Raw genomic sequence first — 12,619 nt, forward strand, 5'->3', positions numbered from 1 at the left:
TCCCCACCCCTGATTTACAGAATCGTTGGCAAAGCAGTTCAGTCCCCTGAGGCATTTCTAGATTGATGGAGTGTGGTTTGATGTTGAGGGAGGTGGGGGGTGGTTGGTCTTGGGGAGGTTGATACGAAACAGACATGCCACGCAGATAGGTGTTGGCATCTGGGATGCTGCTGTGAGCAGCTGACACCCTGACCCCCCTTGCCTGCTGGCTCATCTCCAGCCGTGGTGTGTTCTGTTCGCAGGCTTGATCCTGATGGAAGATGTGAAAGTGAAAACATTAAAGTTTTTGACGGAAACTCTACCAAGGGCTCTCTGCTGGGGCAAGTCTGCAGTAAACATGACTACATTCCTGTTTTTGAATCATCATCCAATGCATTAACGATTCAAATCCTCACTGACTCTGTAAGAATTCAAAGAAGCGTCTTCATCTTCTACTACTTCTTCTCTTTTGGCAGCTGTGAGTTTTCACTTATGGAACCTATGCACCAACCACCTACGAGCATAGAAAGTTACACATGCTGCTGCGTGGGTTGTTATAACCTCGAGTCGGAGTTCTCCGTTTGTGAGAGCAGAGGTTTTCTAGCTCGCGTGCGTGAGAATCACCCGGAGAGCTTGTGAAATCAGATCCGTGCTTCCCCCTCCCACCGCAGGACTCTGCTTCACTGGTTCTGGGATGGAGCCCCTGACTTTGCCTTTCTAACCAGCTCCCGGTGAGGCAGATGGAAGGGGCTGATCAGACGGCTGCACGCCGGGGTGCGCTGTGTGACAGACCAAAGCAGACTCTCCAAGTTCGGCCTGTTTCAGGATAACCCTGAGATCCCTTGAAACCCCCATTCAGGGACCGCTCCTCCCTCTCTGGTCTGGTTCAGAAGATCTGCGTTGGGGCTCGAGAACCTTCACCTTTGACAAGGTCCCCACATATCTCTGACAAAGATTAGGAAGCAAACGATGAGAAATGCTGACCTAACTCGTCAGGCGATCAGATGTTGCCGTGGTTCTGCATTCCCAGCACCCAGATCCCACTACAACGCAAAGCAGAATGCTAAGAAATTCTGCAAGTGGGTTCGGGAGCAAAGCTCCACTCTGGTTTGCCTTCTGAGGCCCGGAGCCGATCGTGTCACTCTCCTCTTAAACCACGCCAATCTCGGGAGTGGAGCAGTCACGGTTTTCCAGAGCCAGACCCAGGCCCCCTTTTCAGGCCTTACCTCTGGCCACGACCTGACGTGCCTCCTACGCTTTAGCTGACCTCGACTGTTTTACGTCCCCCAAAAGAGAGCCTTCGGTGTGGCCTGTCTGTCTTTCTCTTGTCCAGCTGCTTGCTTCCCGACTCGGGGAGGGAGGGACCTAGTGTGGGTTCGTGTCCGCTACATCTGAGCTGACTTGGAAAGACAGCGTAGGGTAGGGAGAGGTGAGAACCATGGGAGGAGGACTCCTGTCTGCCGGAACCGACAGTCCCAGGAGCTGTGGGAAGAAAGGACAGGCTGGCATAGCAGGTCACGTGGAGTGTTGATGAGGCTGGAAAGCGGGGCTGAGGCCAAGTGAGGAAGAGCCTCCAATGACAGTCCTGAGAGCATGATGTCATTTTCTGTGGCTTAGTCCATGCCATGGAGGGTCTCTAAAGCTGGGACAGATCTTACAGTGTCCCTTTGCCCTGGAGCAGTGGTCAAAAAATCCAGTGATAAAGAAGGATGAAAATTTCCCAATTCGAAAGAGGACAATGGAGCAAAATTTGGGTGGGGTAGGGAGTTACTTATTCAGCTCAGTGCACAGCAGGGAAACTAAATGAAGTCTCTCTTGATACACATTCACGGTCGCCCTCACATCCCTTTCAGCTGTTCCAGACTGTGGTGGTTACTTGGACTCCTTGGAAGGCTCTTTTACCAGCCCCAACTACCCGAACTCGCATCCTGAGCTGGCTTACTGCGTGTGGCACATACAAGTGGAGAAAGGTTACAAGATAAAACTAAACTTCAGAGACATTTTGTAAGTACTGCGGTCCATTTCTGCTGTTGGCGAAATGCAGAGCCCACCTGGCAAAGGGGGAACTTGGGGAAGAGAAATTATGTGAGCCCCCTCATAGATGGGTACTTTTCGTAGCATTGGTGTATAGAGAAAACACCGATACTATTGCAGTGAACTAGGTTGTCTATTTTTTTAAAAGATTTTATTTATTTGAGAGAGAGAGAAAGAGAGAGAGAGAGAGCATGAGAAGGGGGAAGGCTAGAGGGAGAAGCAGACTCCCTGCCAAGCAGGGAGCCTGATGTGAGACTCTATTCTGGGACTTCAGGATCATGACCTGAGCCAAAGGCCAGTTGCTTAACCAACTGAGCCACCCAGGCACCCTGTTTGTCTATTTTGCTGAAGATTCTAAAGTCACATCAGGGACTGGCAAAGCCCTAGGTTTGTCCTAAACCTGAGCTACCATCACAAGGAAAACTCTTTAATCACTTGACTCTGATGCTGAGAATTGAATTGGTTTGGAAAGCTTTTTCACCAGAGGCCCTACTTCTCTAGCTTAGAAGTGGATGAACACTGCAGATTTGATTTCATTGCTGTCTATGACGGTCCCTCCACCACCTCTGGCCTGATTGGACAAGTGTGTGGCCATGCGAGGCCCACCTTCGAATCCTCGTCAGACTCGTTGACCGTGGTGCTATCAACAGATTACGCCAACTCCTACCGGGGCTTCTCTGCTTCCTACACTTCCATTTATGCAGAAAATATCAACACTAGTAAGTCACATTCCTTAGCTATTTGAGCTCTTTGAAGATTGTGTCTATAGAAACTGCTCCTTAATTCTTAGCCTACCTGTGGCTATCCCTATTTGCAAGCCTGTCATAGATCCTTTGGAATATATACTCATAATCTGAATCTTGAGAAGTACGTTGCTTAGTACGAGAGGAAATGAATGGTTTTATTAACTTAAAAAAGGTTTCTGTAAAAAATATGAGCTGTTTTCTGCAATGCCTTCCCTAAAGGCACAACCAAAAATAATAGATTTACAGAATCAAGTTGCAGACAAGGTCACAGTGAACCTTGTAGAAGGCGGATGAACTGTTCTACTAGCTCAGGCTTCCAATTATGGTTTAAAGCAAAAAGGGTTTTGAGTTTTTATATTGTCTTCTGTACATACAGCTTTTCAAGATCCAAAGTTCTAGCTGCCATAAACATAATCATCCTTTTTTTTTCTGAACAGCATCTTTAACTTGCTTCTCTGACAAGATGAGAGCTATCATAAGTAAATCCTACTTGGCGTCATTTAAATACAGAGAGAATAACTTACACCTGAATGACCCAACTTGCAGACCGAAAATCTCAAACGTGGTGGAATTTTCTATTCCTCTTGATGGATGTGGTACAATCAAAAAGGTAAAGTGAGGTACTGAGCTGGGTTTGGTCAAATGCCAGCGGTGTGTTGGGTGATGCTGGCAATGCAGGGCTTTCTGGAGGCCCTAAAGAACACGTCCCAAAGCTTTAGGGCTCAACCCATGGCGAGCCTGTGGGAACATTTGCGCGCACTCACTCATTTAAACACAACTGCCAAGTCGCCACATTTATTCTCAGGGTAACTTGAGGTGGTTCTCTTTCCCGAAAGGTGGAGAACTCGGAGAACTCATGGAAGAGCGTCTGGACACCTAGATGCCGCGGGTGTCGCAGCCCAGCAGCAGTACTTGTGTGGAAACTGATTAGGCTCACGTTTAGCAAAGATCTAGCTGGATTGTTATCATCTCCTTCTTTCCTCTGTAAAGGGAGAAGGTAAAAACAGGAGCCTTGTTTGAGAGACGTAGGACATAAGTTTGCAATTTGTTTTCCATTTTCTAGAACTTTAAGATCTCAAACATTTGCAACCTGTAGGTCCCTTTAGGCTGTATACCCTAAACTTGCCTCTCATGTCATTAGACAGCAACCTTGTCGAGAAGAATGGCAACCACTCCAGAGAATGGATAAGAATAGAAGTAAATCATCATTTTCTGCTCCGAATGAACACCTGGGCCCTTATCTGTACACCCCGAGGGAAGGCATCCTGGGGAAACCTACGGCAAGACCTCTTCTCCACACACTTGGGAAACCGCCCAGGGAGCCACCCTAATACAAAGCTACTTATGGAAGAAGCCCTTACATTACAGGGTCTCAAGTCTTTCTAGGGGTGGAAGTTGGTGTTCAGAATTGCTTTTAACATAACTGAAAAAAGTTCTAATTCTGTCTTCAGGTCTTTCCAAGCCAAGTTCTATCTCTCATCTCACACCTTTTCTTCCTACCCAGAATGTTTCTTAAATAAAGCACTTCGGAGCCTTAGAGCACCCTGATAGGAAAGCTGCTATCTTGTGATTTAAGGAAATCGTGTCTCTGTCTGCAGATGTTTTTAGTATCTGGGCTCTAAACGATTACTGGACTTGCCATACAGCGTTTGAATTCCATGTCACTGCAGGTGGAGGATCACTCGGTCACTTACACCAACATGATCACTCTCATCCCGTCCCCCACGTCGGAAGTGATCACCCGCCAGAAACATCTCCAGATCATTCTGAAGTGTGAAATGGAATCGAATTCTACCGTGGAGATCATGTATGTAACGGAAGATGACGTAATACAAAATCAAAGCGCCCTGGGCAAATACAACACAAGCATGGCTCTTTTTGAATCCAATTCATTTGAAAAGCCTATACTGGAGTCACCATATTATGTGGATTTGAACGAAACTCTTTTTGTGCAAGTCAGTCTGCACACCTCCGATGCAAATTTGGTGGTATTTCTGGATACCTGCACTGCCTCTCCCACGCCTGACTTTGCATCTCCAACCTATGACCTGATCAGGAGTGGGTACGTACTGCTAGCTGACATGCTTTTCCGAGGATTAACAGTGATTTGAATGAGGTAGTGTTATTTGTGCATGGATCCACGATTCATCTGTGCATACTGTATAGTTTTTTTCTAGTGCTGCTACCATGGAATTTAGTAAATGTAATCATTTTACGAAATATAGTTACTGTGCACTAATTACAGATAACTTAAGTTAGAGCATTTCTACAACCACAGCCCATATCCCCTAGAATTTTAAGTCTATTTCCAAAATATTTGCTGGTAGAAACAAATTTATTTTTTGTCAAGGAGGATTTATGTTTTCATTTTTGTTTTTTTCCTCCACATTTTGGTTATTTTCAACAAAATCCTAGAAGAGTATTTCACTTGTTCCAACTGCAGAACAGAAGTGTAATGAAATTTATAAAGCATCTGTGGCATTCCTTCCTTAAAAATAAAACAAAACAAAATAGTGAAGGGGTGCTGGCTGTTGCAATCGGTAGAGCTTGTGACTCTTAATCTCAAGGTTATGAGTTTAAGCCCCACATCGGGCGTGGAGCCTACTTTAAAAAAAAAATTTTTTTTAAAGTTTTTTTTTTTTAAAGGAAAGTTTTCCTTTTTTTCCTATAAGCTGATGGACTTAAACTACATCAACCATATTGATATCTTCATAGCAAGTGTCTGAGGTAAGGTGTAAGAGCTCTAATACATCTGAATTGATTTTCTAACTAACTCATGTGGACTAGAAATGTTATTGCTGGAGGGAATTTTATTTTACCCAGGAATCAGGTCCATAGCCTTAGCTCAATACAGTCTGAGCTAAAGACACTGACTGTCTTTTTTTTACTATTTTTTTCTCTCCAGATTTTTATTTAAATTCTAGTTAGTTATAGCATATAGTGTAATATCAGTTTCAGGAGTAGAATTGAACAATTCATCACTTAACATACAATGCACCTGATCTCGTCTGATCTCAGAAGCTAAGCAGGGTCAGGCCTGGTTTGTACTTGGATGGGAGACATTGTCTTTCTGGAGAAATTTTTGACCCACAGATCAGACAGTTCAAAGAAAACTTTGTATCATCTCTTTTCAATACTGAAAAGACTGAACTGGAAATTTTCTAAATGTGCTGTAAATTCTGTTCTAGATGTATTCAAGATGACACTTGTATGATGTATCCGTTATCTGGACACTATGGAAGATTCCAATTTAATGCCTTTAAATTCTTGAGAAATCTGGGCTCCGTATATCTCCAGTGTAAGATTTTGATATGTGACAGTGGTGACCATCAGTCTCGCTGCAACCAAGGCTGTGTCTCTAGAAGGAAAAGAGACATTTCTTCGTACAAATGGAAGACTGATTCTGTTATAGGACCTATTCGTCTGAAAAGGGATCGAAGTGCAAGCGGAAATCCAGGTAAGAAAAAAGCTATTTCAGGAACTAAGAATACCTCATGGTTCATAAAATTCTGCTCAAATGCATTCCTTTCGTAAGCCCGTATAGTTTAGAGATTTATAGTATTTGTAGGAAAGCCCGTAATCAGGTAAGCACACAAGATTAATTTTTCTTTCTATTAGTTGGTAAAATGAAAGCCATGTACATTTTAAGAATATGATGCACTGATAATTCACCATTATTCCCATGGCTTCTCAGTATAAATGTAATGTCCTCACTTCTAAAAACAACAGTTTCTCTTAGCTTTCTGACTTCTTATTATAGCCACACCATGGCAGATAACAAAATCAAAAGCAATGTATTTTAATTCCTAAATGAGTCGAATCAGATGAACCAGCATCTCACACAAATCACCTTTTTGGGAAAACAAAAAGATTTGTTTCTAAAACAGAGAAAATACCATATTTTCAACACAGCCCTGCTTCTTTTTAAAGGTTGGAACATGAGCCCTGCCAGGTCACAGAACAGTGAATGTCCAAGGACAAGCCATGGCTGAACGGCTTCGATAGACCATAATTACATGAAAAGTGTTTATGAGAATTTATCTCATATGAAAATGATCCTGGCATAAGAGAATCTTATGACCTCTGTCTTTATTATTATTTGAATGGATTGGAAAGGAGTAGGGTTCTAGTTTGTAGCAAAATATTTCTATGACAAAAACAAAAGAGAACAAAAATTAAATCCGGTAATTTTATAAACATAGTCACTAAAAAGACAATGCATCTATGGATATTAGGCTAGATTAGTTGAAAATTTGTGAATGAAAGTTATAGAAATATCATGCACATTAGAAGAGCACCCTTTTCCTGTTTGAAGAGAAGAAATTAGTTGTGTCTCCCTCGATCAAATATGTTTTGGGGACTTTGGGAGATAGTGACCATCAGTAGATGGACCCGCACTTCTGTTTGATTTTGATGCTTGAATTCCACAAGTTTCTCACGTTTTGTCAGGGCAACAAAGTAGCTATTTAAACAAACAAATGTAAACACATCTTGTCTTTTAAATGAAACAGAAACATACATTCATTGAAAGAGTTGCTAGCAGTTTCTGTAGGCCGTTCTGGCGTTATGTATCACACGGTCCTTCATTGATGCCCAAGACTCGGAGGCTGTGGAGAGAGACCCATTCGCAAACATTTTGTGATGCCAAGTAATACTTTTCTTTAAATGATTTTTATCTGGTTTCCACTTACAGGATTTCAGGACCAAATACACAGAGAAGAAACTCAGAGTCAATCTTTTGACAGTCTGCATCTGTTTTCATTCACGGTCCTTGCTCTGAATGTTGTGATGGTGGCCGTGATCGTAGCAAGGCGTTTTGGGAATCAGAGAACAGACTATAAATACGAGAAGCTTCAGAATATTAACTGACCGGTTAAGCCTTCAGTGAGACCCATTTTTACCAAATGCCAAAGGAAATGCCCCATGGCTACACATTATGAATAAATTGGAGAGAGCCGCATGAAAATGACACAGTTCCTGCTGTCACTGTGGTCAGAGCTTGCTGCCTTGCAGGGATGATTGAAATGAACAAACATTATGTCCATGCTGAGAACGAAAGCCACCAAAATACCAGATGAATTAGAAACGTCCTTTTTCACAAGCCTGAAACAGTCTCCATCAATATTAGGTGAAAAGAAGAAGGTTGTTTTTACTTAAATCTTCGGCATTAGATGTATTTGTTTCCTAGATGCAAATATGCTACCTTTTGAAACGTACGCGAGGGTTATAGTTTCTGAAACTAAGTGTGACAGAGAGAACTGACATCTTGTTTATTCACATGCCTCACTCTAATTCAGAGCCTCGGCATTTTACAACTTAAACACATCTCAGAGAAGGGCTCTGGAAAGAAAAAAGCTATTTCATGATCTAAGAACAGGAAAGAAGAACCTGACTATAAAAGGAGAGCCTTCTGTGTGGTTTCTAGGGTAATGAATGAAAACACTTCTCCTCCCATTTACCACCAAACACCAAAGCCAAATGTAACCCTAAAAGGAGAAGTCTGTTCTGGCTGATGCTTTCCTGTCCCCAGTATCGAAGCCTCCATGTGCACAAAGTTACTCACACCACACATGTTGAATTCTTTGTCCTAGGAGGACAGTAAACTCGTCCCCACCATCCAACACCACCACGTTTTCAGGTTCTGATACACATCCAAAGAGACAACCACATTTCTGAACACCCAGGGACCCTCCTTGACTCCCAGACACTTGGATTTGATACCACGCATGCCCAGGGAGTACACCACAAGTAAGCCAGCATCCCTACCCTTATCGCACAAGTTATTAGGGGCCTGCTGGGTTTCCACCTCCAAATGAAAACAGATCTTCCCCTTTTTCTTTTTAGTATTTCCACATGGCTCTTCCAAGCCCTTGCCCCAAGTGGCCATGTGGTCCAGTCTCCTCTGCGTTCGTCCGTATGACTAAAGGGAGCTACTGCAAAGTTCTTTTCCAACCTAATGCGAAAGCACTTAAGAACGTAATGAGAACAGGCAAGTCAGATTCAGTCAAGGCAGTGTGGTCCCGGGCCCGGCGCCATCTTTCCATCAGGAATTGGCTGGGCACAGCAGTGTGATACCAAGAAGACCGGCACATAGTGTGACTCGGGAGACAGTGTAAAACTGTATCACCATGAGTCACAAACCCTTTGCAGTGGACCTACTGAGCTATACCAGCGCATCAGAGATAGAAAATAATACACAGCAGACAGAAAGTGTTTTTCTTCAGGAGAAACAGCAGTAAAGTAAGTAAAGGTCCCAGATCTGAAGTGGGTGGCCTGGGTTTTAGTTCTTCCCCTTACCTGGTGGGTTACCTTGGCCAGGTCACCCTCAGCCTTGATTTCCACAATTTAAAATGAGGAAGGTAGCAGCTGCCCCCCACCCCCCCCCGAGGGGAGACAACCTCTGGTGGAGAGGTTTGTGTGCCGAAGGGTTCCTGGGGCATGGGCCTAGCCTCGAGCCCTGTCAGGGGAAGGGAAGCAGGCCTGGCAGGGGGCTGGTGAGTGGTGATGCAGGGGCAGCAAAAAGCCCAGCCAATGCCCTGCATCCTGGGCTCGGCTGGCCTGTCAGAGACATCCCCACACTGGGGCTCGGTACCCCCACCACATGATGCACCTCTATCCACCGGCCATTGGTTGAAGGCTGCGAACGTGGCCAAGGCAGCTGCTTTGAGCTGAAGGAATCCCCACAGAGTCTTGGGGCTGAGAGCCATCAGCCACCCACACTCCCGGCAGCCTGAACAATGGTTCCACCGGAGGGAGATACGGCTGTCACACCAGAGCGACCACCACGCTCACTTCCTAGAGGAGCAGGATTTTCAGAATGTCCCACAGCATTCCACTCTGACTCTGTGCTGTATTCAAGAGACATGCTTTTTTTTTTTTTTTTTAAGATTTTATTTATTGATTTGAGAGAGAGAGCATGAGGGAGGGCAGAGGGAGAGGGACAAGCAGACTCCACGTGGAGCAGGGAGTCTGATGCAGGGCCTGATGCCGGGACCCTGAGATCATGACCTGAGCTGAAGGCAGATGGTTAACAGACTGACCCACCAGGCGCCCCCAAGAGATATGTTTAACAGAGCATTTCAGCAAGGCTAAAAGCTAAACGGGCAATAGAGTACCAGCATGTGCGGACAAAATGGGAGGGTCTCCTCATTTCTACAGGGCAGGGCGGAAGCCAGGCTACCTTCATGGCCTCTGCTGCCCCTCCCCCCAGGAAGGTGGCATCACCTTGTTACCTCTGGGTGGGGGGTAGAGGTCCTGTCTCTCTACAAGGTCCCCTCTGACACCACCCCAGAGAAGTCTCAGAGGGGTGGTCTTCCTGCCTGGTGGGGTTGGAAGCCCAGTCTTCCCACCTGGTCTCCACTTGACATGGGGGTGTTGGGGAGGCCCCAGTTACTACACAGAGATGATAGCACCTGGGGAGGGGAGGGAAGGTGGAAGGGATCCTGGGGGCAGGAGGAAGTCTAGGCTCCCCACTTCACTTTTGTTGGCTGGGCTGAGGTAGGGCCACAGTTTTACCCATGGCTCACGATCTTGCCTGGGTACCCCTTCACCAGTCCTTTGGCTAGAAAGAGCAGGCTTTTCTTGAGGGTTTTTCTGGGTTGCAGGTTTCTCCCTGTTGAGTGCTTTTTGATCCATAAAGCATGGACTGCTCAGCAGTGACCATGGCGTTCTCAGAATCCACTGGAATGCTGTTGGAAAGGGCAGCTTCCTGGCTCCCACCTGCTGAACCACACCTGGAGAAGCTCACCTGGAGTTCACTGGACACTTATTTATTTTTTCTTAAAAGGTCAGTCCTTTCATTCTCAACACTTTCCACAAGAGGCATTTGTTAAAAGCTATAAGATGCTAACTTTGGAAGCTGTTGGCTTCCCACTTCCTCAACGCATACGGGATAGATGCAGTTAATGGGCAGGTGAGCTTCGGAAAGGAGAAGCTTTAGCAGCTCAGAGCCCCTTGGAAAACCCCTTAATTCATCTGGGACGCTTGTGTGAAATAGATGGCCGATGCTCGGATCACGTGACCGAAGATGAAGGTGCTTGGTGATGAGTGATTCCCTTTTGACTTAAAGATGCTGCCTTCACCAGACTGACCAGCAACTACATCTCATCAACTTCTACCAGGTAGAAGCAGGCAACGCCATCAAAATACTGTCAGTACCCTATTTATCAAGATGGCTACCGATAAAGGGCACGTCTGGTATGAGACTGAGATGTTCCCCTCTAGAGGCAATGCCCACCCTCGGGTCACATGCCAGATTTTCATCAGGACTTCAGGGTTAGCTCCCAGGCTCCCCCAAACTCTGCTCTCCCCTCTGGGAGCCTTGACCATACTGTATTCTCATCTCGTACATGCTATTGAATGGCAGAGATGGGAACAATTTCCTGGACTTGAGGACTCATTTTAAATGTTGCTATTGAATACTTCTTGACAAGCAAAAAACAAAACTAAACTATGTCCAAGACTCACCCTTTCTTACTTTCTTCCCCTCCCTCCCTCCCTCCCTTTTCCTTCCTTCCTCCCTTCCTCCCTCCTTTTTTCTTTCTTTCTTTCTTTATTCCTTTCTTTCTTTCAAGAGAATCTTAAGCAGGCTCCATGCCCAGCACAGGGGACTTACATGACTCTGAGATGATTGACCTGAGCCGAAATCAAGAGTCGGGTACTTAACCAACTGAGCCACCCAGGTGCCCCAAGACAGTTTCTTTAAAGACAGCTTTGAGAGAACTGAGCACAGCCCAGACCTCTTTCTGTTAAGCTACAAAGAGAACTTGGATAAAGTGGGTGCTGCCTGCTTTTTCTGTGAGGGTGTGGGATGTGCAAACCTTCCTTTCTGTGTTCCTCAGGTTTCCTGTGTCCTCAGGTTTCCTATAAAGCCTTGAGGATCTGGGACACAGACTGAGTGTGTGATAAAATCCATCACAGGTGGTTCATGTGATTGCGTCTCCAACTCTCATTTGCGGTCGATAGCAAAGCTGTCACTCAAATCCAACAAAGCCGAGGCACGATGCGTTCCCTTTGGAACAGGCAAGAAGAGCTTGTTTTGAGTAGGTGACAACGAATAAAGGCGCAAATGACATGTTCAATTCAACTAACCAGTTATTAGGCTTTTAAAAAAAAGAGCAGTGACTTCCCAATACTTATGTTTATTTTTCATAAGACTCTTAGCAAGATCTGAAAAGAAATTCTCACATCACCCGAGGGACAGAAAAAAAAAAAGATCCATCTACTAGCATCTGAACATTAAGGAGTCAATTTAACAAAATCTTTAAATTGACAATTTGGTATATAGAGAGAACTCTGTTCTTTAGAACATGTGCAGTTCTTGGTAGTGAAGAATTAGAAAATGCAGCATCTCTAGCCTGCAAACAGAGTGACTGCCTTACAAGTTTAACAATCAGAGAAGGTTTATGTAGCATCAAAACTCAGAAAGAACCTCCTTAGCTGTTTCTTTTACCTATGGCTCCGTGGGCAGGTTCTGGTTTGTCAAACTTATCACTTTATTCAGGGAAATGGGCTTTTCTTTCTAATAACAGATTTGTGTGAAAAGTGGAGAAATCACACAAGGGTCTTATTCCAACCAGTCCCTCTGTGGATTTCCAGTGGCCCCACCACGTGGAAATGCTCAGTCTGCTCTTCTGGGATCATCATACGGCCTGCATCCCTTTTACTCCGTTCTACACAGCCCTGGGAGCAGCGGGAGGAGTGGTCCCCCACTTTGCACACAGCGACCTCACACTGCAGGTAGACCACATCATAGTTGCTCAGAAAGTTGAAGGCGTTGAACTTGAACTGGGCCGTGTTCTTCTGTTGGGAGTGCAGGTTGATATAGGTATTGTCTTTGATGCACCTGATAGGAGAAAAAA

General features: G+C 45.0%; 2 protein-coding genes across 4 annotated transcripts in view; one reads left to right on the forward strand and one right to left on the reverse strand.

Moving 5' to 3' along the window:
* Positions 1–8,574, forward strand: part of CUZD1 (CUB and zona pellucida like domains 1) — a 29,265-nt gene extending 20,691 nt beyond the window's left edge. For all 3 annotated transcript variants that reach the window (XM_080822699.1, XM_080822701.1, XM_080822700.1), the window contains 7 exons: positions 243–457; positions 1,833–1,983; positions 2,515–2,732; positions 3,197–3,369; positions 4,430–4,821; positions 5,948–6,216; positions 7,453–8,574. In XM_080822699.1, coding sequence (XP_080678825.1) covers positions 243–457; positions 1,833–1,983; positions 2,515–2,732; positions 3,197–3,369; positions 4,430–4,821; positions 5,948–6,216; positions 7,453–7,628 — 1,594 coding nt within the window. In that variant the 3' untranslated portion in view covers positions 7,629–8,574. The remainder of the gene's footprint in view (positions 1–242; positions 458–1,832; positions 1,984–2,514; positions 2,733–3,196; positions 3,370–4,429; positions 4,822–5,947; positions 6,217–7,452) is intronic.
* A 2,519-nt stretch (positions 8,575–11,093) lies between these two features.
* The window catches only part of LOC308354717 (scavenger receptor cysteine-rich domain-containing protein DMBT1-like), a gene marked incomplete at its 5' end in the record, with an annotated part of 109,032 nt that continues 107,506 nt past the window's right edge, over positions 11,094–12,619 (reverse strand). Inside the window, one exon of the mRNA XM_080822340.1 lies at positions 11,094–12,603. Coding sequence (XP_080678466.1) covers positions 12,312–12,603 — 292 coding nt within the window. The 3' untranslated portion in view covers positions 11,094–12,311. The remainder of the gene's footprint in view (positions 12,604–12,619) is intronic.

The sequence above is a fragment of the Martes martes genome (assembly GCF_963455335.1).
Source record: "Martes martes genome assembly, chromosome: 14".
Taxonomy (NCBI): Eukaryota; Metazoa; Chordata; class Mammalia; order Carnivora; family Mustelidae; genus Martes; species Martes martes.